At 36.5% G+C, this 27,945-nt stretch overlaps 1 protein-coding gene across 2 annotated transcripts; it reads left to right on the top strand.

Annotated features, from left to right (window-relative positions):
• kif5bb (kinesin family member 5B, b) lies at positions 1 to 25,461 on the top strand. 2 transcript variants are annotated; one of them, XM_065262919.2, is made up of 26 exons: positions 1 to 189; positions 3,553 to 3,640; positions 3,890 to 3,963; positions 4,140 to 4,244; positions 5,179 to 5,227; positions 5,412 to 5,467; positions 5,566 to 5,653; positions 6,091 to 6,215; positions 8,153 to 8,257; positions 8,362 to 8,507; positions 8,769 to 8,917; positions 9,013 to 9,203; positions 10,797 to 10,865; positions 11,144 to 11,350; positions 11,544 to 11,687; positions 11,857 to 12,045; positions 13,133 to 13,250; positions 15,356 to 15,411; positions 15,532 to 15,641; positions 15,727 to 15,828; positions 15,905 to 15,965; positions 16,048 to 16,119; positions 16,428 to 16,532; positions 16,614 to 16,830; positions 19,489 to 19,621; positions 19,989 to 25,461. In XM_065262919.2, the coding sequence occupies exons 1-25, from the start codon at positions 64 to 66 to the stop codon at positions 19,614 to 19,616; spliced, it is 2,880 nt and encodes a 959-aa protein (XP_065118991.1). In that variant the 5' UTR covers positions 1 to 63; the 3' UTR covers positions 19,617 to 19,621; positions 19,989 to 25,461. The 2 variants fall into 2 exon arrangements, with proteins under 2 accessions (XP_065118991.1, XP_065118992.1); XM_065262920.2 differs by having other exon boundaries at positions 2 to 189; positions 11,860 to 12,045.
• The last annotated feature ends 2,484 nt before the right edge of the window (positions 25,462 to 27,945 follow it).

The following is a 27,945-nucleotide window of genomic DNA, read 5'->3' as shown; positions in this document are numbered from 1 at the left end:
ACATCACACAGGGCTGAGGTCTCATCGTCATCATCTTCATCCTCCTCCTCCCCACAGTCGAAGATGGCGGACCCGGCCGAGTGCACCATCAAAGTCATGTGCCGTTTTCGGCCTTTAAACAGTTCGGAGGTGATGCGAGGGGATAAATACATCCCCAAATTTCAAGGAGAAGATAATGTGGTCGTCGGGGTGAGTTTATAAACGTATCATTCATAAATCACATCGATACACCGCGAATATCCGCCGTCCATTTGTTATAGCAAATGCTAACCATTTTAAATATTTCCTGAGAGAAAATATCATCTGAAATGCAAATGTTTGTAAAAATAAATATTGTTTTGTTATCATTGTCTGTGTATAATGATATATTTGAGGTTCGCTAATGTCATTGGACTGTAAATATTTTTTTACCATCGTTAGCTCGGTGGCTAACAGTCCCCAGTGATAATGCAGCACATTTGAGGGTGTTTACCTTTCATATGTATGATTTTTGGCCATAAAAATGAAACAAATATGAGTACTTAAGTCTGGCTTTTTTATTTAAGGACATATTTTTAAAAACCAATAGGCCGATATGTGTGAAGTGACAGCTAGCATGTATGCTAACGTTAATCTGCTCTGTTGTCATTCATAAACAAGCACAAACAGAGGACACATTTATTTATTACAATTCATACATAATCTGAACTAAAAATAATACATTTTGTTAAATGTTATAATGTAAGCGTATTGTTTTGTCTGTTATGATTTAGCATACTTTAACAACGCATGGCAAAATAAACAAAGGCAATTTTAAATCCTTCAGTATGTTTACTTGTATTTTTCTATTGTTTGCAAATTTGTAAGATCATTATAAATGCATGAATATATGCATGCATAATTACATATAAAATACATTATTTATGATTATTATTTTATAACTAGTAATGAATGCTACTGTCTTGCAAGAATTTTTATTGATTTGTTTATGGGCCTGTAGGTAACCCCTTTATATGTTATTTTTACTATTATATTATATTTTATTATATTATATTATATTATATGAGATTTGGTCTCTGAAAGCCTATGCATAAATGGTGATTTGAAGCCGCACAAATCTTATAATCATTGCATATTTCTTTGCAGATAATAATATATTTGCTATCTAAAAGTGAATTTATGTGGTAGAAAAGTGTAGTTTTGCTGTTGATTGACCGTAGAAGATACTTTATGTTTATTAATAGACCATGACGGTGCTTTACATATAGCCACTGCACTTGTATAACCACAATGCAGTGTTGTTGTTTACCACAGTAAAACTGCTTCAAATCCTGTTTATTGAGAAGTATCTGTGCTAGTGGCTTTTTTCATCATATATACTGTTTAGATTTTCCCCACTGCTTTTGTATCTTTACAAAATACAATATTGGGCTGTGCATACTGCTCTGATTACATATACTGTATAATGTCTGGCCAACACTCACCATTTTGTTTGCCAGTGGGCTGACGTTTTTGTAAGAGTCTGTATTTGAGAGTCGGCCAAATGAGTTTTGTCCTCCAGCTGTTTTGAATAGTCAGCATCGGGCACCAGAGCAACTACCAAGATCCATTCGACCAGTTCTGTGTAATGGACCGTGTGTGTACTTATATTGGCTTTCAGCAGGTAGATATTCTCATAAATCGAGCAATACATCTTGCTGTTATGAAGAAACTCAGACCTGTATGTCCTCCTTAGTAGGGACCATCATGCAACTATTTTCCCAAGTCTAATAGTTATACAAAAAAATCATGGCAGATTTTAATTCCTCTCAGAGCTTTACAAATCATCTAGTGCAAAGTCATGTATTATTTGTCATATATCATGATATACATTGGAGAAATATGAAAAATCAGAATGTCAATTTATCATTCAGCACTACCATTGGTATTTCTTATTTTGTCTGTGTTATTTGACAGTGAATTCTTAGAAAAGCATGCTGTGGTTAGTACAACAGCACATGATTATTGCATTTTGTTTGTCTGTTGCACACAAACACAGTGCTCGTTTTTATGCAAAGTTTGAAGCTAACATATGACGCACATTCCCATTAACACTGGGTAGCACAAGTATAATCCCTCATTGGGAATACTGAGAGCTGTAAACAGTGCTGTTCAGTGGCAGCGGAGGTGGCTTCAGGACGTGCAGGCACACAACAACACTTCACGTGGTCTTATGACTGCCTGAAGACTCTAAAGACTGTAAAAGAAGTGATCATACTGTCCTAATACTTTAAAAGCACTTTGCTTTATGTGGAATTTGGGTTGCTGGAGTTAAAATTTGTGATAAGCTTCAGAAATAGTCATTAATGGACTCTAAAAAATGCTGGGTTGCTTTTAACCGAACCTATAAATGGTTAAAATATGGACAAACCCAACTGTTGCGTCAAATTAACCTAGAATAAAGCATCTTGGGTTGAAATAAGTAGAATAGGTACATTTTAACACAACAGTTTGTCCTTTACCAACTATTGGTTAAAATCAACCAAGTATTTTTTTAGAGGGCTACCACAATGGATAAAACAATCTGGAGGGCAACTTATTGATATAGTCTAATCAAAACTTTTTTATTTTACTTGTTGATATGTTTTTGTATTGTTTAAAATGTTGACATGCATAAAGGAAGCCAAACTAATATAAAAAAGTAATAAATAAGTATTACAATTGAGACTATTAATAGAATGTGCTTTGTTGGGCACCTCACAGACCCTGTGCGGGCAACCTGGTGCCCGCTGGCACCATGTTGGAGACCATTGTTTTAGAGTGTATGATACATTTGTTGAAAGTTTAGTAATTTTAAACATGTTGGCAACAAATGTGCCTGTTGGGTGATTAACATACTATGTTAGTAGTTGCCAACCCCTATTTTCTGTTTTGGGTGTGTTAATTGTACTGCTGTATTTTGGGTTGGTCGGAATAAGACTTGTTAGCTGTTAGTTGTTTGCATATTTAGATGGGATTTGAGAAACTGTTTTAACATCTTATTTGACATTACCTTCAAGTCCTTGTTTTTAACCCCGCTTGAAATTCTGCACATTTTGTAGTATTTTTTACCCACTAGAAATATTTAGATGTATGTCAAAAACGTCCCTGCAGATACACCAATCAGTAATATTTTGATGGAACTGTAATTTAGTGAGTTATGTCCAAGATGGTTTGGTTGAAGACTTAGTCATTTAAATCCCTATGTTGAACTAACCTGGGTGATCACAAAATGTTCAATTTCAAGCTAATGGTGATCCTCCAACAACAAGCATATTGTTCAATAACACACCTTATAGTTGGCTCATGTGAGTTGTGATGGTTCACAGAACGAAGTTTATTTTGTACTTATTATTTTGGTCTGTTTTTAATTCATGTTTATTCCCTGTTCCTTCTAAGAACTAAATGTTTCTTTACTAAGATCCCCTTTAGTCATATGACTGTGGGTAGCAGATTTGGTTATATTGCTCTGCTGCTTCAAAGGTTTATATATAAATAGACTTCCACAGATGTTTAATGTATAATAATAACCTGTCATTCTTTCTGTCTCTCTAGGGAAAGCCGTATGTGTTTGACCGCGTGTTTCAGTCTAATACTAGTCAGGAGCAGGTTTACAATGCTTGTGCTCAGAAGATTGTTAAAGGTGAGGAACAAGGCCTCCAGGAGTTGGCACACAACCAAGAACTAGATGTACTGTATTTCCCTTTAATATAACAGTGATTTAATACACTGACTGTTGCACTTGTTTTGTAATCATGCTCTGTCACCTTTAAATTTTCTTTCCTCTTACTAATCGGTAAACCAGCATCAGTATTCGCATTAGTAAACTACTATTTCTGTATTTGCATAAAAGGCAATATTTAATTTGTTGTGTTGTCTTTGTGCCCTGTAGATGTGCTTGAAGGTTATAATGGTACAATATTTGCATATGGACAAACGTCCTCTGGAAAAACGCACACCATGGAGGTAACAATTTATCTAGAAACAAACTAATATTCATAAAAATTGTTTTTGGCAGCAGAAAATAAAAGTCTCTAATTTCTACTAATCCGTACGTATATTAATAATTTTAGTGTACCATAAACTACCCATACCTTTAGTAATATGAATAGGTTGATAGCTAAAAATATTTGACTCTGTAGGGTAACCTGCATGATCCAGATGGCATGGGCATCATTCCAAGGATCGTCCAGGATATATTCAACTACATTTATTCTATGGATGAAAATCTGGAATTCCATATTAAGGTATGAACTGCTTGATTAATCTGATCCCATAACACACGCTGTTTCTGCATATCTGATTTGAATCTGGAGTACCTATAAAGTATTATTACATCCTTCATATCTCCAAAGAGTCTTTAGTTTTATAAAAGACAGATCAACTTTACTGATTCTTTCCGATAACGTACGAAAAAATTTGGAACGAGGAGTTACGTGCTGCGGGAGGAGCGAGTCATGCAACACTTTACACAACACTGACTGATAACTTATGATTCACTACATGTTCCTATCGTTTATATAATAAACACTTACCTATTTCCAACATGACACAGAAGTCGTACTTACCCGCATGCAACTCATGACCCGTTTGGGACTTTTCAATGAAATCTAGCGTTAATCAAACCCGCACGCAAAACTTTGCTGCTACCCCGAATAGACAAATTGTTTCCATAATGCTGGCTTTCTTCTCCTTACATAAAAAACCTACTTCTTCTTTCGTGCCATTGTTGAGTCTTGATATAAAACAAAGCTGCCGTGTGAAGTGATGACTGTGACTTGGTGATCTCGGGATTGACATACGGCGTGTTTTTCCATGGGAAGTGATATGATGGCTTACCCATGAAACGTTAGCTGGACCCGTATTGTACGAACCCTGGCGCAATGCATTCGGCACAGAAATACTCTGTAACACGTTCAACTACTTTTTTGACACTGTGCATTTGTTTAGCATGAGAAAACCAACTCTTAAACTGTATTTATAAGTCAGAATTCATGAAATACTGGTGTCCCCCCCCCAATTAAACACTTCATATAGTTCTTGGATTATCGATACATTTTAAACTTGAACTTTTAAAAAAAAAAGTTAACTGGCTAGACATTCAAGTAAGTTACTTGTGTGATATTTATGAAATTAAAAATAATTATTCTGTAATAGCAAACAACATGATTCTATTGACAGGTCTCCTATTTTGAGATTTATCTGGACAAGATCAGGGATTTGCTGGATGGTATGTATAAGTTGATCTGCATTACTTATTCTGTAATTTAACATCATTTTACATGGGAGCGAGCAGTTGTGGATTGCAATCCGGCAATCTTGTCTCAGGTCCAACAGGATTATGATATTATTTCTGGGAAAGGGATTTGTTTCGGATCATAAATAACATCTTTGTCTCTCCTTTTTTCTCACAGTGTCTAAGACCAATCTGTCTGTACACGAAGACAAGAACAGAGTCCCTTATGTGAAGGTCAGTCTTTATTGTATGAAGACATAACCTCTGTATGAAAGAATAATTAAAGATGTATAAATGATTAAAGATGTCTTTCGTTCTCTCTTTCTCTGTAGGGTTGCACTGAACGGTTTGTGTGCAGCCCTGATGAGGTCATGGACACCATAGATGAAGGCAAATCTAACAGACATGTGGCCGTCACAAGTAAGTCCATGCTAACCAGTTAAATACGCTGCATATTATTTTGTAACATTTTGTCATTTGTTATGATGTGTTAATAAAACAATAAAACACAAATGTTGGACTATCTTTGTTACGTTTTGGTACGGTACCAGACTTCATTTTGCAGTCCTGTTCTACATATACATACTATGTATTTACTTTGTAACTGTGTAATTACTACTGTAGGGTCCAACCCTAAACCTAACCCATATTAAGTACATTGCCAGTATTTTGCTGAGTAAGTGCATGCAGTGTAAAATAAAGTGCAACCACACTTTTTGTCGTTTTAAGGCTTGACAGACTCATTGCTCATTTTTTAATTTAAATTTTAAAGAGTGCCCATGAAGGAGTCTTATGTAGTCAAAATTAGGTTGAGATGGCCATATCACTAAGTCTGCATGTGTGGTTTTTTTTGTCAGACATGAATGAGCACAGCTCCAGGAGTCACAGTATCTTCCTAATAAACGTCAAACAGGAGAACACACAAACGGAGCAGAAACTCAGTGGCAAACTCTTCCTGGTGGATTTAGCAGGAAGTGAAAAGGTAATCTCTCATCTTTCTCTGCACTTCTCTGTCTTTACTGTCTACTTCCTCTTTCACCTGCTGTCTGTTTCACTTTTATACCTATTTACAGTACTTAGAATTTTTTATTATCATTTTAGGAACACCAGGTGTGAGTTGAGTAGTTCCTCACTATAATTGGACACTGCCAAGTTAATACCTACCACAAAAAATGTCAGATGTAATGCATTTTGAGACACAATGCTGCCTGTTTAAATCCATCAAAATAATTTTTCGATCTAAGGATTCACAATGAAGAGTTTGGTTCCAAAACGCGATAAACGCCATTTTGAAAAACAATAGTTACCAGCAAAATCAGTGTGTTGTATCTGGTCACTATTATAAAGTAAATTCTTAAATTTACGCAAAATCTGATAATTGCGTGTTATTTTGTCATCTTTTCTCTTTTTTTTTTGCAAACCGCGACAATGCCAGTCCTCTTTATCTGCAGAATGCAATAAATTCTGCTCAACCAATCACAGCGCATCATTCCACGCATTGTAAACAATAATGCGGCGCTTTTAATACACACAGAATCCTAGTTTTGCTCATCTACTTTGTAATTCGTGATCAACAAACAAATAAAAACAAAATAATACTTTTGATTGCATTGATAAACTTGTGGTGGTTTTCCGTGGCGGGAAAAAAACATAAGACATCAAAATCAAATAATTTACGTGAGAGGCACTCAGGCGAAGGAGAAATGAGAGAAAAAAAGCATCAAGCTTCTGTCATGCTAACACATTGACCCGAGGGGATCTTATGAAAAAACTTTCCATTATTTTACTCGAAGTCAACGAAAATCGAGCAGGACCAAAACATTTTACCGCTGATCGCTGTCAAAAAACTTCAGCGACGACGTCCCAAGGATGACAGCAGCAATGAAAGTGTTCTTAATATGACAAAGTTAGTATTTTGATTAATGCCATTAATGTTTATTTTTTAATTAGTGTATACCACTAGTCGACTTAATGAATATAACATGGCAAAGATGAATGCACATTCATCTTTCAAGTTTGTAACAGAAAATAGTGGTTTTCATTTTGTCACTTTCTTGTTATCCACCTGTTTCTTCACGTAAATGCGGGCGCCGCCATCTTTGAGCTTTCCGATTTATGACTTCCGGTGAGCCGTTTTGACTGGCTGTTTAATGTTTATTATGAAATCCAAGAAGACGGACATAATTTGTGCAGTTAGGGGTTGCCATAATAGCTAATACAAATGCAGTTAATCTCTACAAAACATTTGTTTTAACCCAATGCACAAGAGCTGAATGTGTAGCGCACATGCAATCATGATCTGTATTTACAAATCCATCCAGTAAAACCTTTCACAGAAACTACCAGTAAAGAAAAATACAATAATTGTTTTAAAACAACTAATATTATGCTGATAAAAATATGCTGATTTGGCTGATTTATTTATTCTGCTACTATACAGTATATTATTACAAAAATGCGATTACAGTACAGAATATATATGACATAATCTGCTTGGATAATGTTTATAAAAGTTCGTAATGTGTTTGCGTGTACTTTTGTTATGTTTTAAATGAAAAGCAAATACTTAAAAAAAATTAAGCAAATAATTTCATAAGCTCATGTCTCCACCTGCGTAAGAAGCAATGTAATAATATTTTCATAAAACAAAAACAATACTCAATACATGGAGTGGTTTAATGTGTTTATTATGGTTTGTTCAAATAACTTACAATGTGTTGAATGAGAAAGATACTGCTGACTGTGTCGTCTGCATGAAGCTCGACGTGTCGCAATAAACCAGTCCATTAAAAAAAGCTCACCCCAGAGGGACAGTTGTGACATTTTAAACCAGCCCCTGAAAAGTTAAAAACACGAAGTCTTGGAAAAATCCATGTACAAACTGTCTCTGATGCATGTGATTTGTGTGTGTAACCACAGGTCAGTAAAACTGGAGCGGAGGGCGCTGTGTTGGATGAAGCCAAAAACATCAATAAATCTCTGTCATCTCTGGGTAACGTCATCTCCGCTCTTGCTGAGGGTTCGGTAGGTGATCTTTACCTGAACAAAGCTACAATCAGGCTGTTTGTTTATCTATAAATGTGTCATCAAATAGATGGACAGATGATGGATTTCTCTCTTTCTGTCAGACGTATGTTCCCTACAGAGACAGTAAGATGACCAGGATTCTACAGGATTCGCTGGGAGGAAATTGTAGGACCACTATTGTCATCTGCTGCTCTCCTTCCTCATTCAATGAAGCTGAGACCAAAACCACACTCATGTTTGGACAGAGGTGAGAGGACACGTAACATCCAATGAGAGTTCATGGGGGCGGGGCTACACAGAGAAAAACGACGGTAATGACAAAATGTGTTGACGTACAGTGCAGAGTCTATGTTAATCTGATGGTCAATCAGATGAGATAAAAGGTTCGAAAACAAGGTTAAACATAGCATATAAAGAATGAAATTATCCCTTCGTTCAAAAACACTTTGAGAGCAGAAAGACTCGCTCTGATATACTGATGTTTTGTACTGCGTGTCAATGTCCTCAGAGCAAAGACCATTAAGAACACAGTGACTGTAAATGTGGAGCTGACAGCAGAGCAATGGAAGAAAAAATATGAAAAGGAAAAAGAGAAGAACAAGACCCTGAGGAACACCATCACCTGGCTGGAGAACGAGCTCAATCGCTGGAGGAACGGTAAATACACACTTCAGTCGTAACATAAAAAGAGATCAACACTGGAGGTAATAATTTTTCTAAAAAATAAAACCATGCTTGTCTGTGTGTTTCAGGTGAGAGCGTGCCTGCTGAAGAACAGTACGATAAAGAGAAGGCAAACGCAGAAGTTCTAGCCTTGGATAATGTCGTGAACAACGATAAATTTGCCCCGTCTCCCAGCATCCCCGGCTTAAAATTGACTGACGCTGAGCGTGAGAAATGCGAGGCTGAACTGGCCAAACTCTACAAACAGCTGGACGACAAGGTAAGACAAAACACTGACAGGAATAAATGAAGGAATGAAAGAATGATACACTTGAAATAGTGTGACAGGAGGTGCCATATTGTTATAATATTCTTATTGTTATAAATGTTATGTTAACAAAAGAATGCACGTTCATACATTTTATTCACTATTATTAACCCTTAAAAAAAACTTGCGTACGTGTTCATAAGGCCAAAAATGACACCTTGCCAAAAACTGCTCTAAACATATCATACATCAATATTTTTTTTCACTTTAAACGATTCAAACACACTTTTTTTACACACACACACACACCGTTTTTCAACATCAAATGCTTATCTTTTCAGTAGTAATGCCCCCGCAAAAAAACAGCAAAATTTTTAACATTTTGATGCAGAGTGGAGAAATGTACTGCCACCTGCTGGACAAGTACAAAAATTAAAACTTGAATGCCAGTAGTCCAAAATTAATTATATCTTGACATAAAGGTATGCATTAGTTTATGTCAAGATAAATGGGGGGGGGGGGTCAAAAATGGTAGTTATGACGGTGTTCAATGGGGCATTTTTTGTCCCTAGCAAGGCTCCAGACTAACTTTTTTCACTAGGAGCACAGTGGCCCCCAACTGAAAATTTTAGGGGCGCAACCAGAAAATTTAGGGGCACACACCATAAATCAACATGCTAACCAAATATTCACATTTCTACACTGTATTACTAATAAATACTTGATTATATATATATATATGATGATAGATGCAGAAAGTAGAATGTGCTGTTTTAAATTCAGTGTCCCATCACAAAAAAAGGCACACTCTCAAATTTTGGTGGCAAAATGCGACCATTTGGTAGCAGTCTGGAGCCCTGCCTAGGATCACGTATCTGTTTTTGCGTAGCTTAGCTATTTTGAGCTAATTTAAACAACTGAAAACAAAATTCTAAAATTTATCATAAAAATGATTAACCTCTGGCAATTTTGGGCAATATTCAATCATCACAGTCAAGATGGTTTAAACATAAAAATCAGAATGGCACAAATTGTCCCTAGGATCTCATGAGGGTTAACTCTTTCCCTGCCAGCGTTTCTAAAGGTTTAATGCCTTCCAGACATTTTTCTCTTTAAAATATATGAACATAAAATATATCAAATTAAAGAATAGACAAATTATCATCATATTTTCATTTGTTCTCCTTTTATCACCTCTCAAATATGGGTAGGTTTCTTCTAAAATCAGAGGTAATTGCATTTTTGTAAAGGACTTTTGTTAGATATCAGATTCAGAACAATGATCAAAACATTCACAAAATTTTAATGTTTTTGGATCAGTGGATGCTTTAGTGTTTTATAAGTTGTGTAAGAGCGCCACCTAGTGGATGATAATGAAAATATGGATTGTGTAAAAACTCATTTTTGGCAGAGAAGCGTTTTCTCCTAATTGACGAGATAACTTGTCAATGGCAGGGAAAGGGTTGAAATTTGTCATTTTTGTGTATTTTATCCTCAACAGTTTATTTTAAGATGTGTTTGAATTGGTTCTTGATTGTACTTGTTTTAACTTTTATTGTCAAATTAAACAAACAAACAAACCAATCTCTCTCTGTCTCTCTATAGGATGATGAGATAAATCAGCAGTCTCAGCTGGCTGAGAAACTCAAGCAGCAGATGTTGGATCAGGAGGAGGTGAGACATTCACATCAAATCTATTTAATCTGATTGCCTATAAGCAAAACTGCAGATGAATGCATTTCAGCTTAATACGTCACTTTCGAATAATATTCAACATTCAGACAGAACACTGCTTGGGCACAACTCATAGAGCTCACGTGGGGGACATGAGTTTGAGTCTTATTTATTTAGACATTGTCAATATCCCTTAATTGGCAGATTATTGTGTTGTTCTCACTGTGTACAAATGCTGTATATTTATACTGATATTTGTCTGAACATGTGCATTGTAGCTCCTTGCCTCATCACGACGGGACCATGATAACCTGCAGGCGGAGCTCACCCGTTTGCAGATGGAGAATGATGCTTCAAAAGAGGAGGTGAAGGAGGTCCTGCAGGCGCTTGAGGAGCTCGCAGTCAACTATGATCAGAAGAGTCAAGAAGTGGAGGACAAGACAAAGGAGTTTGAGGCCTTGAGTGAAGAGCTGAATCAAAAATCTGTAAGGAGAAACTCTCCTTTCTTATCCTTATCAAAGGACTCATTTGTGGGAATCAACTATAAATATAAATGCTTGACATGAGTCCTTTAGAAGATGTTTGCATGTATAATTTCTTTTAGGCAAACATATTGACGACTCATTAAATATTTCTGTCCCTAATCATAGTGTGCTGTTGTTTATCTGTGCGTTTTAGAGCATTCTTGCGTCTATCGACTCTGAGCTGCAGAAGCTAAAGGAAATGACCAACCATCAGAAGAAGAGAGTGACTGAGATGATGTCATCATTACTCAAAGATCTGGCAGAGATTGGCATTGCCGTAGGCAGCAATGACATCAAGGTAATAAACAGAGAAACATAAACGTACCACTGCCACAGGAGCAAAGGTGCAATCAGACCCCAAAGCAGACTTATCTTTTTACTCTTGCCTTTTTATTTCCTCTTTCCTGTTGCTATTCATATACTTACCCTCCTCTCTAACCTCAATTCTGTCTTTCATTTTGTCTCAGCAGCATGAGGGTGGAGGTCTTATTGATGAAGAGTTCACAGTGGCTCGTCTCTACATCAGTAAGATGAAGTCAGAGGTGAAGACTCTCGTGAAGCGTAGCAAACAGCTGGAGAGCGCACAGACCGAGGGCAACAAAAAGATGGACGAGAATGAGAGAGAACTCGCTGCCTGCCAGCTGCAGATCTCTCAGGTACCTCCACAGTCACTCCATACACCATAAAGAGAGAAATCACATCTCTTCCGAAATGACCCCTGTGTACCCCAGGTGTTCAGCTGGGTTTAAGTCTGAGCTTTATTCAGACCGGTCAAGTTCTTTCACACTAGACTGAATCAATAATTTTGTTTTTCACACTTGCTTTGTGCATAGGGCCATTGTCATGTTGATCATTATATGCTATAGCATTCAAATTTGTGCTCACAGAAATGACTTTTGCACTTTTTAAAGTACCGTATTTTCCAGACTATAAGTCGCATCAGTCAAAATGCGTCATGAAAAGAAAAAAACATAAGTCGCACTGGACTATAAGTCGCATTTATTTAGAAAACTGTTTCACAAAATCTAAGCCCAAGAACAGACATTTAATCTGGAAAGGCAAGTTATTCAACTAAACAATAGCTCACCGAACAACAGGCTCAATAGGTGTCCATACATGTTAACGTAACATTAACAGGTATTAAGCTAATTCAATAGCATACATACCTGGGAGGCTGAATAGGCTAATTTACCATAATAAGCCAACAAGAATCAAGTTCACCAAGCTCCCGAACTCATTCCACATCAATGAATCTATTGAATTACATAAAAACATGAGCACCATCTTGCGGCTGTAGACGGTAATGTTTTCTCTTGGTTCACGTTAGTCAGCATGAATTAATTTTGAAATGTAAGTCACACCTGACTATAAGTCGCAGGATCAGCCAAACTATGAAATAAAGTGCGACGTATTGTCCGGAAAATACGGTACACTTCTACACATGAATACATGAATGGTTTTATTGAGTGAAAAATCAAATTGAATAGATGTTTAGATTTATATCCGATTAGTTGATTAATCAGAAAAATAATGGGCCGATTACCTAATTATGGAAATAATCCTTAGTTGCAGTCCTCCCAATACTTTTGTCCAAATCTTGTACATTCAAGCAAAATTTTTCCGTTTTTCATTTATTATTTCATTGTTTATAAGCCAATTCATGCATGACTTTAGAAAAGCAATTGCTTGGTGTTTACAGGACTTTATAAATGGATTCTGTGTTTTGTCTTTTTCTTTCTGCAGTATGAAGCAAAGATCAAGTCTCTGACAGAGTATCTACAGAACGTAGAGCAAAAGAAGAGACAGCTGGAGGAGAACGTGGACTCTCTAAATGAGGAGCTGGTCAAACTCAGTGCTCAGGGTACATCATCACCTCTCATCTTATAAACACATTTAACTCTTTCACCGCCAGCGTTTAAAAAAAAAAGTTGCCAGCTGGCGCCAGCGTTTTTCATGATTTTCACCAAAGTTTAATGCCTTCCAGAAAATGTTCTTCTTTAAATATATAAACATACAATATACCGAATGAAAGAACAGACCCTCTGCTTTCAAACAAAAAAAAAACCCGTTTCATCCTACCTTCAGTAGTTCTTTTGTAATCAGCTTTTGAATATGGGTAGGTTTCTGCAAAAACACCACATTTTGAGCAAAAAGCAGAGTTAATTCAATTTTTGTGACGGACTTTTCATAGAGATCCCATTCAGAGCGATCTTTAAAACAGACACGGACATGCAGCAGCTTGCCATAAGGCAATACTTCCGGGTTTAAAAAGTTGCGGAAGGTAATAGCGGTATTGCGGAAAGACGGAAAAACTCGTCATTGGCGGGGAAGCGTTTTATCTTGATTGACGAGATATCTCGTCAATGGCGGGGAAAGAGTTAAACACACTACTACGGGCCAAAGGTTTAGTATCACAGATTCTTGATATTTCTTTTATTTTTGATGAATAATGAACTAATCAAAATTTTTAAAAGACACAAATATACATACAGAAATTAATATCTTAAAGAAAATCCCAAACTACTCAAATGTGGGTTGTATTTTATCATCTTTAGTGCAGTCACCCTTTACATAGAGTTTGTAAAAATGTGACCCTGGACCACAAAACCAGTCATAAGTAGCACAGGTATACTTGTAGCAATAGTCAAAAATAGATTTTATTTCCTATCATAAATATATCAAAACTATTTATCATTAGTTATGTGTTGCTAAGGACGATAACCGTTTAGATTTTTTGCACAGTCAGATTCCACATTTTCAAATAGTTTTATCTCGGCCAAATATTGGGTCTCATTCACTAATAATTGCGTACGTTTTTTGTATTTATACGCACACTTGAGGTTGGTAATTTGCATAAAACACACCCAAACCAGCTCCATATAAGGGCTTAGTGCAGGGCTCATCCACAGAGAATTTTAGAGATGTTTGTCATATCATCATGGATTTCTTTTCGAGCTCTTTTGCTTATATTTAATATCGGTAAAGTTCTGTTTTGCTTTGCATTTTTTATTTGGGAGGTTTTGCTGTCACTGGAGAAATGCCAGTGCTGTCCACCGACCGGAGTAACGTTAAATAAGTATTGAATGCGTTAACAAATATGACATTTAATTAATATGCCATAGACGCGCATCTCTATCTAAAATAAAACAGACAGGAGATCAAGTGATTGACGTTTGCACTTCTCATTACATTTACATGATGTTTACATTAGGCATTAAGCAGACGCTTCATATAGCGATTTAAAAAATGAGGAAGGAAAGCGTAAAGATTTGTCATTATGGGCATCTTCTTAATATATGTAGAAAATATATAATATATAATACAGAAAAATAATAATATTGTGTTAATTTTAAATATCAACATTATTATAAACATTATAATTCTAGTATTTGATTATAGTGTACGTGATTATTGCGTACGAGTGGTTTTAGGGTTTCTTGAATTTTTGTGTACATTTAAAATAAATTTTGATACGAACGTTTTTGTTGAATCACGATTTGTTCGTGAAAACATCGGTACACACATCTCACGCACAGAAAAATTTTTGTTTACTTAGTTTCGTATTCATTTGATTATAGATGTAAACGTTTAAGTGGTCGTTCACAGTCACGTCTAAAACGCGTGTTAAAGCACTTCTTTGTCCTTTCCAAAGCGCATTTAAAAAAAATGGACTCTTGTGATTGGTTTTATGGTCCAGGGTCACAGAGGTGTTCTTTTTAATCAACCAATCATATCAGCTCTCATACTGAGATGTTTTTTTATTCAGTATTTAAGGAGTTTCCATCTATTCTGTGCTCTTATTGGCTGTTTTTCTTCATTATTTGGCCTAAGTCATCCATTATAAAGCATTTTTTTTATTCTTTTGTAATTAATTATATTTTTCTTATATTAGTCTTTACTTTTGCAAATCACTGCCCTCTTGTGGTAAGAACTGCTTGGTTTGTGATGTACTTTTTTTTTGTGCAGAGAAAGTTCATGCCATGGAGAAGGAGAGTGAGATACAAACTACTAATGAAGTCAAGGTAAAAGTCTCACAATATCATCTTAATGACATGCATGATTAACAGGAGCAAATACTTGACACAATAATGTGATAACGTTTTTTAAAAAGGCTTTGTAACTCTGAGTTTATCTGTGCCCAGGCCGCGGTCGAGCAGCAGATCCAGAACCACAGAGAAGCTCATCAGAAACAGCTGAGCAGCCTGAGAGATGAACTGGAGACCAAGGAAAGACTCATCACTGAACTACAGGAGTAAGTCTCTTACACACAAACACACACTTCAATGAATACAGAATCAAGGTCACGTGCTTAAACTTTTGTTTTTCTATGTCTGCAGTTTAAATCAAAAGATCATGCTTGAGCAGGAACGTTTGAAGGTGGAGCACGAGAAGCTCAAATCCACCGACCAGGAGAAGAGCCGCAAGCTACATGACCTCACGTATGTGCATGCTTCACTTTATTAGTGGAGGTAAAACGAAGATTTGTCTCACATTAACGATAAAATACATTCACAGGGTGATGCAGGACAGAAGAGAGCAGGCCAGGCAGGATCTCAAAGGTCTGGAGGAGACAGTGGTAGGTCATTTCATTATGTGTTTTGGAGATGTGGGGTTCCTGTATGTATGTGTGCACAACCTGACCTTTACCCTCTCCCCAGGCCAAAGAGCTGCAGACTCTTCATAACCTAAGAAAACTGTTTGTTCAAGATCTGGCCACACGGGTCAAGAAGGTACAACATATCCATAATTATATTTAAAAGTTTTGCAGTGAAAAGTCCTCCTAAATAATTAAATTCAATTTAGGTTTGCATAACTTAACATGTATAGGCTGTGTGGAGTGGATCAGTTATCCAAAAAGAGAAAGGAATTGCCTTTAAATGCATATATATAAGTAAATAATCATAAACTAAAATCCACACTTTGCTTTGTATTCATTTGCTTTGCATTCATGTAAAATATAAATATTTGTGAATGGCTTTTTTGCTACAATGCACATTGGGGAAAGTGTTTCCAAATAAATTTGTATCTTTTTTTTCAGAGTGCTGAGATGGACTCTGATGATACGGGTGGCAGCGCGGCCCAAAAGCAGAAGATCTCCTTCCTTGAGAACAACCTGGAACAGCTCACTAAAGTCCATAAGCAGGTAAACACACTTCCCAAACATGTCAGACTTCTTAGGATCATTCTCCTGGCACGCACTAACCCTTTATTTTATTCTGCACAGCTGGTGCGCGATAACGCAGACCTGCGCTGTGAGCTGCCGAAGCTGGAGAAGCGCCTACGGGCGACTGCGGAGCGCGTGAAGGCTTTGGAGTCTGCACTCAAAGAGGCCAAAGAGAACGCGGCTCGTGATCGCAAACGCTATCAGCAGGAAGTGGACCGCATCAAAGAGGCTGTCAGAGCCAAGAATATGGCCCGCAGAGGACACTCGGCACAGATCGGTCAGTACACACACACACATTCAACTCTATTGGCTGCTCGGCCGGTGTATGCTTGAGCTGGTATCACAATGATTCACTGATTAAACTCATTAAAGAACAGCTCACCCAGATAAGAAAATAATTGACTTACCCTCATGCCATCCTGGATATCTATTAATTCTTTTATTCAGCTATACACAATCAAGTCATTTCATATCAAAATGCCATCATGTTGTCTTTTTATATTGGGGTCAACATGGCGAAAATGATTTTCAAGAAAAAATTGCCTAAGTATTTTTGTCTTGTTTTCAGTAAAAATATCAAAGAATTCTTAAAGGGGACATATTATGAAAATCGGACTTTTTCCATGTTTAAGTGCTATAATTGTGTCCCCAGTGGTTCTATCAACCTAGAAAATGTGAAAAAGATCAACCCAGTAATTTAGTTTTGGTAAACCATTCTCTGCAAGCATGTGAAAAAATAGGTCATTGTAATTTGGCTCCTATTGTGATGTCAGAATAAGGTAATACCGCCCCCTTTATCTGCACTATCCAACCACAGCACAGCCATTTTGTACAGAGAGAAATTGAGAGAGAGAAAATAATTCACAGCACAATTGAGTTTCAATTGCAACAAACCACCATCATTGTGATCAGTGTTTGCACTTCAGCTGCTCATTTGCATTTTAAATGACACACCCAAAACGGCACACTTTTGCTCAGACCTAGATTAAGACTTAGTTTACATCTTAAAAAAAAATCTCATAATATGTCCCCTTTAAATGAAGATTGATGAGATATTAAAGAAAATATTTCTAGTTTTTAGACCAAAAATATCAAATTTAAAGGAACAGTATGTAGGATCGTGGCCAAAACTGATATTGCAATCACAAAACTTGTGGCCAAAATTGGTACTGCAATCACACAACTGGTGGCCAATACACAACATGACAACATACATCAGTTGAGGGCTGCAACTCCACTTTTTAAATTAAAATGTCCTGGCCAGACCACTGTTGTCAGTGATATAAGTATTTGAAATGAAAATGATTTCTTAATGTCTAGTGACATATCAGGGCCATTTTATGATTCATTGATATCAATTTCTTACATACTGTTCCTTTAAGTGATATTGTGCATAAAACAAGAAAAAAACTGCCAATGGGGTAAGCAAATTTTTCTTGAATTTAGTGTTTAAGAAAAATGTTTAAGACTTTTTTTCTTGAAAATCATTTTTTTGCAGTGTAAAGCATAGTTCCATATAAATGCACGAATAATTCGTTGTTTTGTCACAAGTGAAAAACTACCGAGCCCCTAAGGTGACATTGGAGTAAAAAAAATCTAAAGTTTAGTTTCATGTGCTCACATGAAACTTTCATGTGCTCACGCAAAACCTTCATGTGCAGAATTTCTTTTTTAAGTTTAGTTTCACGTGCTCGCATGAAACTATCGCGTGCGCACGTGAAACTTTCGTTTTCACATGCGTGCGCGATAATTTCATGTGTGCACGCGATAGTTTCATGTGCTCGCGCGATAGCTTCACGTGAGCATGCGAAAGTAAACTTTAAAAAAAAATTCTGCACATGAAAGTTTTGCGTGAGCACATGAAAGTTTTGCGTGAGCACATGAAAGTTTCGCGTGAGCACATGAAAGTTTCGCGTGAGCACATGAAAGTTTCGCCTGAGCACATGAAAGTTTCGCGTGAGCACATGAAACTAAACTTTATTTAAAGGGGCTCCGTAAAAAACAATATTGACCTTCTAGTTGAAAAAGGAGCCTCATATGAGATTAATTCATTTGCATTCGGAGATTGATTCTTTATTTCTGGCAAAGATGGCAAGCGAACACCAAAACAGCCAAAGTCAGTTGTTCAAAACCTTTCTTTTTAGTAATCTTTGTGTACACAAACAATGTTCTCAATGCTCGCGTTCATGAGTTGAGATCCAGGTAATACTTCAAGCTAAGTAGTCGCGCCTTCTTAGTGTTGTAAAAATAGTGGTAGAACGCATCAGGGATCGAGCAGGCATCACACCCTAACCAAGATATATTTTTTTTAAGTATCGTTTCTTTTCATGACAGTCGAGGTAAGAAATGTTGTCTTTCGTAGCCATTTCACGTATCCGTAAGAATCATAGACAGTAAAAGATAAGAAATCAGTAAATCGTAGCAAGCTAGCCAATGCTTGTCAGTAGCCTACTGGTACTCGGTAGGTGCTCAAGATGGCGGCAGGCCACTGGAATGGCGTAAAAGGTCACATGACTGATATTCATCAATTGGCAGCATGCACAAAACATTATCACAGTATTTTTGGATAACTTCTGATTCACTACATGTTTGTGTTGCTTACATTACATGATCGCCAACAAATCATAAACATTTGATGCAGTTTTACGTACCACCTGCGACTCATGACCCGTTGTTTTATCACCGCCCCATTTTAACGAAGTCCAGTGTTAAACAAATTAAATTTTATTTATATAGCGCTTTTCACAATTGTTTAATTGTTCTAAAGCATCTTTACATAAAAAACAAAACGAGAAAACAGAAAAATCATAGACAAACAGACTTGCACAACTCCGCTGCTCCCCCGGATAAACAAATTGCATCCACTGTTCCCATACAACCATGAACTACTATATTTGTAGATCTAACTAACCAGTCATATTGCTTTCCTTTACAGCCAAGCCAATCAGACCAGGCCAGCCCCCTGTCGCCTCTCCCACCCACCCCAATGTCAACCGCCCTGGGGCAGGACTTTTCCAAAACAACCAATCAGTGGGCATCCGTGGAGGCGGAGTCAAGCAGTAAAATAAGTAAGATGATAGATTTTTTTTAAATAGATTTTCAAAAGTCAGTTCCCCATGAGATTCCAGTATGTTGAACATGTTTTTAACTCTTTCCCCACCAGCATTTTAAAAAAAAAACTTTTTTTTGAAATCCAATTCAGAGTGATGATCAAATCATACACTGAGTTTGAACTGTGGAGTTGCTTTTGAGTAAGAGCGCCATCTGGTGGATAATAGCGGAAATATGGATTGCCGGAAAAACTCGTCATTGGCAGAAAAACGTTTTCTCTTAATTAACTCGTCAATGGCGGGGAAAGAGTTAAAGAAACTCTGTAGACCAGATGCCAATTTAATCCGATCATGTTTATTTCTCTCTCTTTCTTTCTCTGTCTAGCTGTTGAATGCTGAATTTAACCCCAGTAGCTGAAGCCTTTATCACCCTAAAAGCTGAGCAGGCATTCCACAGCACGAGATGGTTTAACATATGAAAATGAATATAAGTATATATGTGTATGAAAATACTGAAATACTATCCCCGTCTGGGCTGTACAGTTCATTCTTATCTCTTGTATCTTCCCTTTGAAAAACTCTAAAAACAAACAAAAACCAGGCTTTTTGCACCAGTGGACACGTGTGTAACTAGCGTGTAACTCTTCACTCCTGCACAGTAGGTTTCTGTTCACATACAGCTCTCCACGTTCCTCACTGTGCCAAGTTGAATGTATTACGAATTTACTCAAGAAAATAGGCAGAAATGAATGAATATGGTCAAATGTAAAAAAAAAAAGATGAATTCTAGCTTTTAGCCTTATTTATGTGTTTAAATTTTAGAGAGATGGCTTGTTCTGTCGTTTCTATTCAACATTTCACCTAAATAAGTTAAACACTACAATTGAACTGTACATAAGAAAAAATGCATTGTTTGTAAGAACACACAGGAGAAATAAATGCCGAGCTGGTGATAGGGTTGTGTGATGACAGCTAAACAGATGTAGTAAATGAGAGCGAAATGGCTGTTTAATGTAGATACTCCTACGCGTTGTACGAACACAATTATCATTGATGTGTATATTACAGCCTGATGTGTTAGATGAGACTACATTAGGTGTAAAGAACTGTTATACTAATCTAATGCCATCTTTTTATTTTAACGTTCGCATCAGTTCTCATAGATTACAAAGTTTGTCGTATTGCTATAGCTGCTATGTGGGTTTAAGAAATCACTTCTTTTATGGATTCTTAATAATCATGTGGATTTGTAGATCTACCTAAAATATGCTCAGAGGGGATTGACTTTATTTAGAAACGGCAATGTTTTCACTAATGGTTTTAGGCAGGGGACCTTGCAGTTAACTTGAAGGATTAGTTCAAATTTCAAATGTCATTATTTATTCACTTTAATGTCGTTCCTGAACCGTATGACTGACTTTTATCCTAGGAGCCCCATAAAGAAATGCTTCTGAAGTGATTTGATATCTTTACGCGAAATTTAGGTCACTATTTGCAGCCAAAGTCACCATTGTTGAATCCTATTTGGACACTCAATTCAAACAACAGACTATAATAAAGATGGATGACGTGTTTCCAAAGACTTCCATTGTAGAAAGATGAAGTCAAAATATGTCATTTGGAGCCAGTAGTGATCTTCGATATCAAGGTCCCACCTATATTCCTGTTTGACTCAATCACAGGCGCACAAAGCATGTCATCACACCCCTTTTTAATAGCATCTTATAATTAAACATGCGAACACTTAAAGGTACATCAGCGTGATATGAAATGACTAAAATAACAGAATCCATCTTTAGGAAAAATGTATTTGAAGTTTAAATTCATTTTTAAGTCACATGGAAAGGGGCGGGGCTTTTTACCTAGACTGCAGCCAGCCACCAGGGGGCGATCAAAAATGTTTTGGCTTCACTTTTTCAGGACCTGATTCAAACAAGTTGTGGGTAGAACGGATACAGCTACAGTCAAAATCTTGTGAAATCTTGCTGGATGAGCGCTGTTGTCATCTTAATTCTAACCCTTAACCCAACATTTCAACAGATGTAAACCGTAGCTGTATCCTATCTAGCCTGAACCGCTGTTTTTCATCCTAATCCTACCCTCAAACCTAACCCTAAACCTGATTCAAACAGGTTGTGGCTAGAAGGGGTAAAGCTACGACCAAAGTGAAATCTTTCCGGATGTGCGCTGTTGTCCTCTTAATCCTAAACCCAACATTTCAATAAAGTAAACCGTAGCCGTATCCTATCTATCTTAAATCTGTGATTTTAATCCCAATCCTACCCCCAAACCTAACCTTAAACCCTTATTCAAACAGGTTGTTGCTAGAAGAGATACAGCTGCGAACAAAATCTTGTGAAATCTTGCTGGATGAGCGCTGTTGTCATCTTAATTCTAACCCTAAACCCAACATTTCAATAGATACAAACCGTAGCCATATCCTATCTAGCCTGAACCGCTGTTTTTCATCCTAATCTTACCCTCAAACCTAACCCTAAACCTGATTCAAACAGGTTGTGGCTAGAAGGGGTACAGCTACGACCAAAGTGAAATCTTTCTGGATGTGCGCTGTTGTCATCTTAATCCTAAACCCAACATTTCAATTGATGTAAACCGTACCCGTATCCTATCTAGCCTAAATCTGTGTTTTTAATCCCAGTCCTACCCCCAAACCTAACCTTAAACCCTTATTCAAACAGGTTGTTGCTAGAAGGGATACAGCTCGAACAAAATCTTGTGAAATTTTGCTTGATGAGCACTGTTGTCATCTTAATCCTAACCCTTAACCCAACATTTCAACAGATGTAAACAGTAGCTGTATCCTATCTAGCCTAAAACTGCTGTTTTTCATTCTAATCCTACCCCCAAACCTAACCCTAAACCGTGATTCAAACAGGTTGTGGCTAGAAGGGATACAGCTACAGCCAAAGTGAAATCTTGCTGGATGAGCACTGTTGTCATCTTAATCCTGATCCTAAACCAAACATTTCAATAGATGTAAACCGTAGACGTACCCCATCTAGCCTTAACCGCTGTTTTTCATCCTAACCATAACCCTGATTCAAACAGGTGGTGGCTAGAAGGGATACAGCTATGGCCAAAGTGAAATCTCTCTGGATAAACGCTGTTGTCAAATGAATCCTGATCCTAAACCCAACATTTCAATAGATGTAAACCGTTGCCGTATCCTATCTAGCCTGAACTGCTGGTTTTCATCCTAATCCTAACCCTAAACCCTGATTCAAACATATTGTGGCTAGAAGGGATACAGCCACGGCCAAAGTGAAATCTTGCCGTATGAGCGCTGTTGTCATCTTAATCCTAACCCTTAACCCAACATTTCAACAGATTTAAACCGTACCCGTATCCTATCTAGCCTAAATCTGTGTTTTTAATCCCAGTCCTACCCCCAAACCTAACCTTAAACCCTTATTCAAACAGGTTGTTGCTAGAAGGGATACAGCTCGAACAAAATCTTGTGAAATTTTGCTTGATGAGCACTGTTGTCATCTTAATCCTAACCCTTAACCCAACATTTCAACAGATGTAAACAGTAGCTGTATCCTATCTAGCCTAAAACTGCTGTTTTTCATTCTAATCCTACCCCCAAACCTAACCCTAAACCGTGATTCAAACAGGTTGTGGCTAGAAGGGATACAGCTACAGCCAAAGTGAAATCTTGCTGGATGAGCACTGTTGTCATCTTAATCCTGATCCTAAACCAAACATTTCAATAGATGTAAACCGTAGACGTACCCCATCTAGCCTTAACCGCTGTTTTTCATCCTAACCATAACCCTGATTCAAACAGGTGGTGGCTAGAAGGGATACAGCTATGGCCAAAGTGAAATCTCTCTGGATAAACGCTGTTGTCAAATGAATCCTGATCCTAAACCCAACATTTCAATAGATGTAAACCGTTGCCGTATCCTATCTAGCCTGAACTGCTGGTTTTCATCCTAATCCTAACCCTAAACCCTGATTCAAACATATTGTGGCTAGAAGGGATACAGCCACGGCCAAAGTGAAATCTTGCCGTATGAGCGCTGTTGTCATCTTAATCCTAACCCTAAACCCAACATTTCAATAGATGTAAACTGTAGCTGTATCCTATCTAGCCTGAACCGCTATTTTCATCTTAATCCTACCTTTAAACCCTGATTCAAACAAGTTGTGGCTACAAAGGGATACAGCTACAGCCAAAGTGAAATCTTGCTGGATGAGCGCTGTTGTCATCTTAATCCTGATCCTAAACCCAACATTTCAATAGATGTAAACCGTAGACGTACCCATCTAGCCTTAACTGCTGTTGTTCATCCTAACCCTGATTCAAACAGGTTGTGGCTAGAAGGGATACAGCTACGGCCTAAGTGAAGTCTTGCCGGATGAGCGCTGTTGTCATCTTAATCCTAACCCTAAATCCAACATTTCAATAGATGTAAACCGTAGCTGTATCCTATCTAGCCTGAACCGCTGTTTTTCATCCTAACCCTAAACCTAACATCTCTCAAGACTTGGCTGTAGCTGTATACCCTCTAGGCACAACCCTTCAAACAGGCACAATCCCAAACCCATTGAAAAAGAGCACTCTGGACATTCTGCAAGATATCTTCCAAAAATAAAGTAAGTCATACGGGTTTAGATATACATGAGGGTAAATTAAATGGATGTTTGATTGTGGAAGCGATCGTGTGTCAGAGTGATGTAGAAATTTTGTTATTGGTTGTAGGTTTAGCATTATTTAGTTTTGCTGGGAGTGAGGTTTGTGCAATGGTCAGACAGCCATTGAAGTCACTATATACCTCCGCTTCTGCATTTACACTGTATATGATTTTAGTTGGCTCTTTGGTGCAGTGTAGTCTAGCAGGGTCCATCATTTAAAGTTCTGATTTTTGAGAATGCTGATCGATTTGAAAAGGTGCAAACAACCTGGGGTTGCCTCGTGTTTGCTTTTAGACCTACTGATTGGTTCTCCATTCTCACGGTTCTAGCGCTTTCCATTCAATACAACATTACTGCCTTGGGTAGTGTTTAGGGGCGGGGCCTATTTAACAATGGGTGGGGTTTATTTAATCCATTTTCGGTCATGTTTTCATTTTAATGTACTAGGTAATATTGTTTTATTTATTTCTGTTTTTATAGACTAGATATTTTGCTTTTAATTTGTTTTGTTTTCTTGTGTGTTTTTTTTATAAGTCTGCAATGTCATTTTCTTACGAAAGTATGTGTAGATTCCAATGTACTTTTTCTTTTCAATGTAAATTGGATCCAAATCCTACTAGGTGTCCTGTGTAAATTACTGTAGTAGCAGAGGGGATATCGAGGGTGGAGTTTTAAGACCTTTTGTGTGCAATATGAATCTGGTATAGTTCAAGTTTCGCAGTACTGAAGATAAAGTCATTGAAACCACACTCGGCAGTCCTTCAATTTTATATTTGTTTGATGCTCGTGTGTTTAGCAGTTGTGTCGTCGCAAAACTTAATCTTTTAAAAGCACTTTACAATGTACCATCTCTATTGAAAACCGCACTTGAAAATTTGCATCTCAAACATTAAATTTATCAAATTGCATTTTATAATTATTATCACTGAAGAACTACGTCATATGTTTTGAAGAATGTTGTTTTTTTTCGTTGTTTTTTTGCCTTGAATCTGCATTATTTTTTAACAGTTGCTGAGAAACACTCCATTTAAATGGCTCTAATGAAAAGACTTGATGGTTAAAGGATGGTCAAATGTGTACAGTTGGTTCTTCGAAGTGTGTAGACTGAATTGCTGTGTGTATATTTCCTTCGGTTGCTTACTCTATAGGTTTTCACCCCTTGACATGAAATGCAAATAAAGTATAGGGTAAACACACCCAAGTATGTTTGTGTTTAATGATTATATTTTTGCATTATGGATAAATGTGATAAAAAAGTTATACGTGTTTGAATACATATAGCATACACTACCTTTGAAAAGTTTGAAACGCGACTTAAATGTCTCGGGTAAAAATAAAGTAAACTTAACTTGAATGTACTAATATATTCTTAAATGCAATTATATTTGTAGTGTAAAAGTTAAAGTTGGATCTACTTTGAAAAATACTTTAAATGGCCTAAAAAATGTAAGCTTTATTCACTAAAACGGATTAAACTTAATCAGCAAACTTTAGTATACTTAGATGTATTTATGTAAGTATTTAAGACTTTTTTTGTATATTAAGTACAAAATTTGTGCATAAATGGTACATTTATTAAGCGTTGGCCTACTTAAAGTGTATTTTAGTTCCTTTTTTATGGGGTTTTTCATGATCTTAAAAATCAAAAGGTGTATGCTTAAAAGTTGTAGACAAAAAATATTTTAGACATTAATTTATTTCATAAGAAAACTAACATTTAATTTTAAAACATGTTTTTGATAAGAATAACTTATCTAAATAATGAAAATAAAGCAGCCAATTCAAGCCCATAATAAATGGAAATTCCTTTAATGCACTGCAAAAAATGATTTTCATGAAAGAAACCTTAGTATTTTTATCTTGTTTTCAATAAAAATATCTACAAATTCTTAAATTAAGATGCTTTTTCTTGATTCTTTAATGTTCAAGATTTTTTTGCTTACCCCATTGGCAGATTTTTTGCTTATTTTATGCACAAAATCACATACATTTGATATTTTTGGTCTAAAAACTAGACTTATTTTCTTCTGTTGTTTTGCTCATCAAGAAAAAGCATCTTAATTTAAGAAGTTTTAGATATTTTTACTGAAAACAAGACATAAATACTAAGAATTTTTTTCTTAAAAAAATCATTTTTTGCAGTGTACACTAAATTCAAGAAAAATTTGCTTGCAGATTTTTTTGCTTGTTTTATGCACAAAATCACTTAAATTTTATATTTTGGTCTAAAAACTAGACTTATTTTCTTGGGTCGTTTTGCTCATCAAGAAAAAGTATCTTAATTTAAGAAGTTTTAGATATTTTTACTGAAAACAAGACATAAATACTAAGAATTTTTTTCTTAAAAAAATCATTTTTTGCAGTGTACACTAAATTCAAGAAAAATTTGCTTGCAGATTTTTTTGCTTGTTTTATGCACAAAATCACTTAATTTTTATATTTTGGTCTAAAAACTAGACTTATTTTCTTGGGTCGTTTTGCTCATCAAGAAAAAGTATCTTAATTTAAGAAGTTTTAGATATTTTTACTGAAAACAAGACAAAAATACTAATAATTTGTTTTCTTAAATCATTTTTTGAAGTGACGTTTTGATGAGTTTAAAGTCAAAATAAAACATGACAATGATCTGAAACACAAGGCCAAGTCAACCTGTCATTGGCTTCAGCAGAATAAAGTGAAGATTCTGGAGTGGCCATCTCAGTCTCCTGACCTCAATATCATCAAACTGATTTAATGAGCATTTTGAAGTATCACATATGAAACGAGTGATGGAAACGGCAAATTTTGAATAAAAATCACTTAATCCGCAAAAAAAGTTTTTACGCTAACTTGAAGTGGTTTTTGAGCTGTAAAAAAAAGAGTAAATGGGAATAATAGGAGATGGAAACGCATTTGCTGAATAAAATCTGACATAGTGAACATTTAACCCACGTAACTGATCGTCTAGCTGTTACCACTGAAATTGTCTTTACCATATATGGGGCTCGACGTCATCTTAATGCCCTTGCTGCTAGTGCCTGCATCAAAAACTCTGCATTCCTTCTTCTGTGCATAGCATTTGGTTTGGCAATTACAAGCTGCACTGCTAGTAAATAAATAACTTACCCCATCGTAACTACATGCAGTCATTTCTTCATTTTCCAAGCATGCCTTATTTTGACTGTTGGTTACTAGGTTACCAATACCATCGTCACTTACTCGAACAACTTGATGGAAACGCACCTAATTCGCATTTATTTGTTTTTCTGTTTTTTGCGAATTTTGAAAAGATTTGCTTTACGTTTGGATAAAAACCAAGCTATTGAGACACTCTGGGAAGATCTCAAATGTGCAGTTCATGCAAGACAGCCCAAGAATTTACAAGAACTGGAGGCTTCCCTAACCCACAACTACCACAAAAGACCACAAGCTGTCATTAATGTTAAAGATGCAATACATGGTATTAAGAACTGGGGTATGTAAACTTTTGATCAGGGTCATTTGGGTAGTTTCTGTTGTCATTATGATTTAAAAAGAGTAAACACGGTTGATTTGATAATAAATGGCTTCAGCCAAACACTTTACGGAGCCTCTAAGGGGACATGGAGCAAAAATAAAAAAAGGTTTAGTTTTGCGTGCGCACGTGAAATTATGGTGTGCTTACGTGAAACTTTCGCGTGCACACCTGAAACTTTCGCTTT

This window comes from Paramisgurnus dabryanus, chromosome 1, assembly GCF_030506205.2.
Source record: "Paramisgurnus dabryanus chromosome 1, PD_genome_1.1, whole genome shotgun sequence".
Classification (NCBI taxonomy): Eukaryota; Metazoa; Chordata; class Actinopteri; order Cypriniformes; family Cobitidae; genus Paramisgurnus; species Paramisgurnus dabryanus.
Note: the sequence above shows the minus strand (reverse complement) of the source record. Positions and strands in the feature narration are given on the sequence as shown.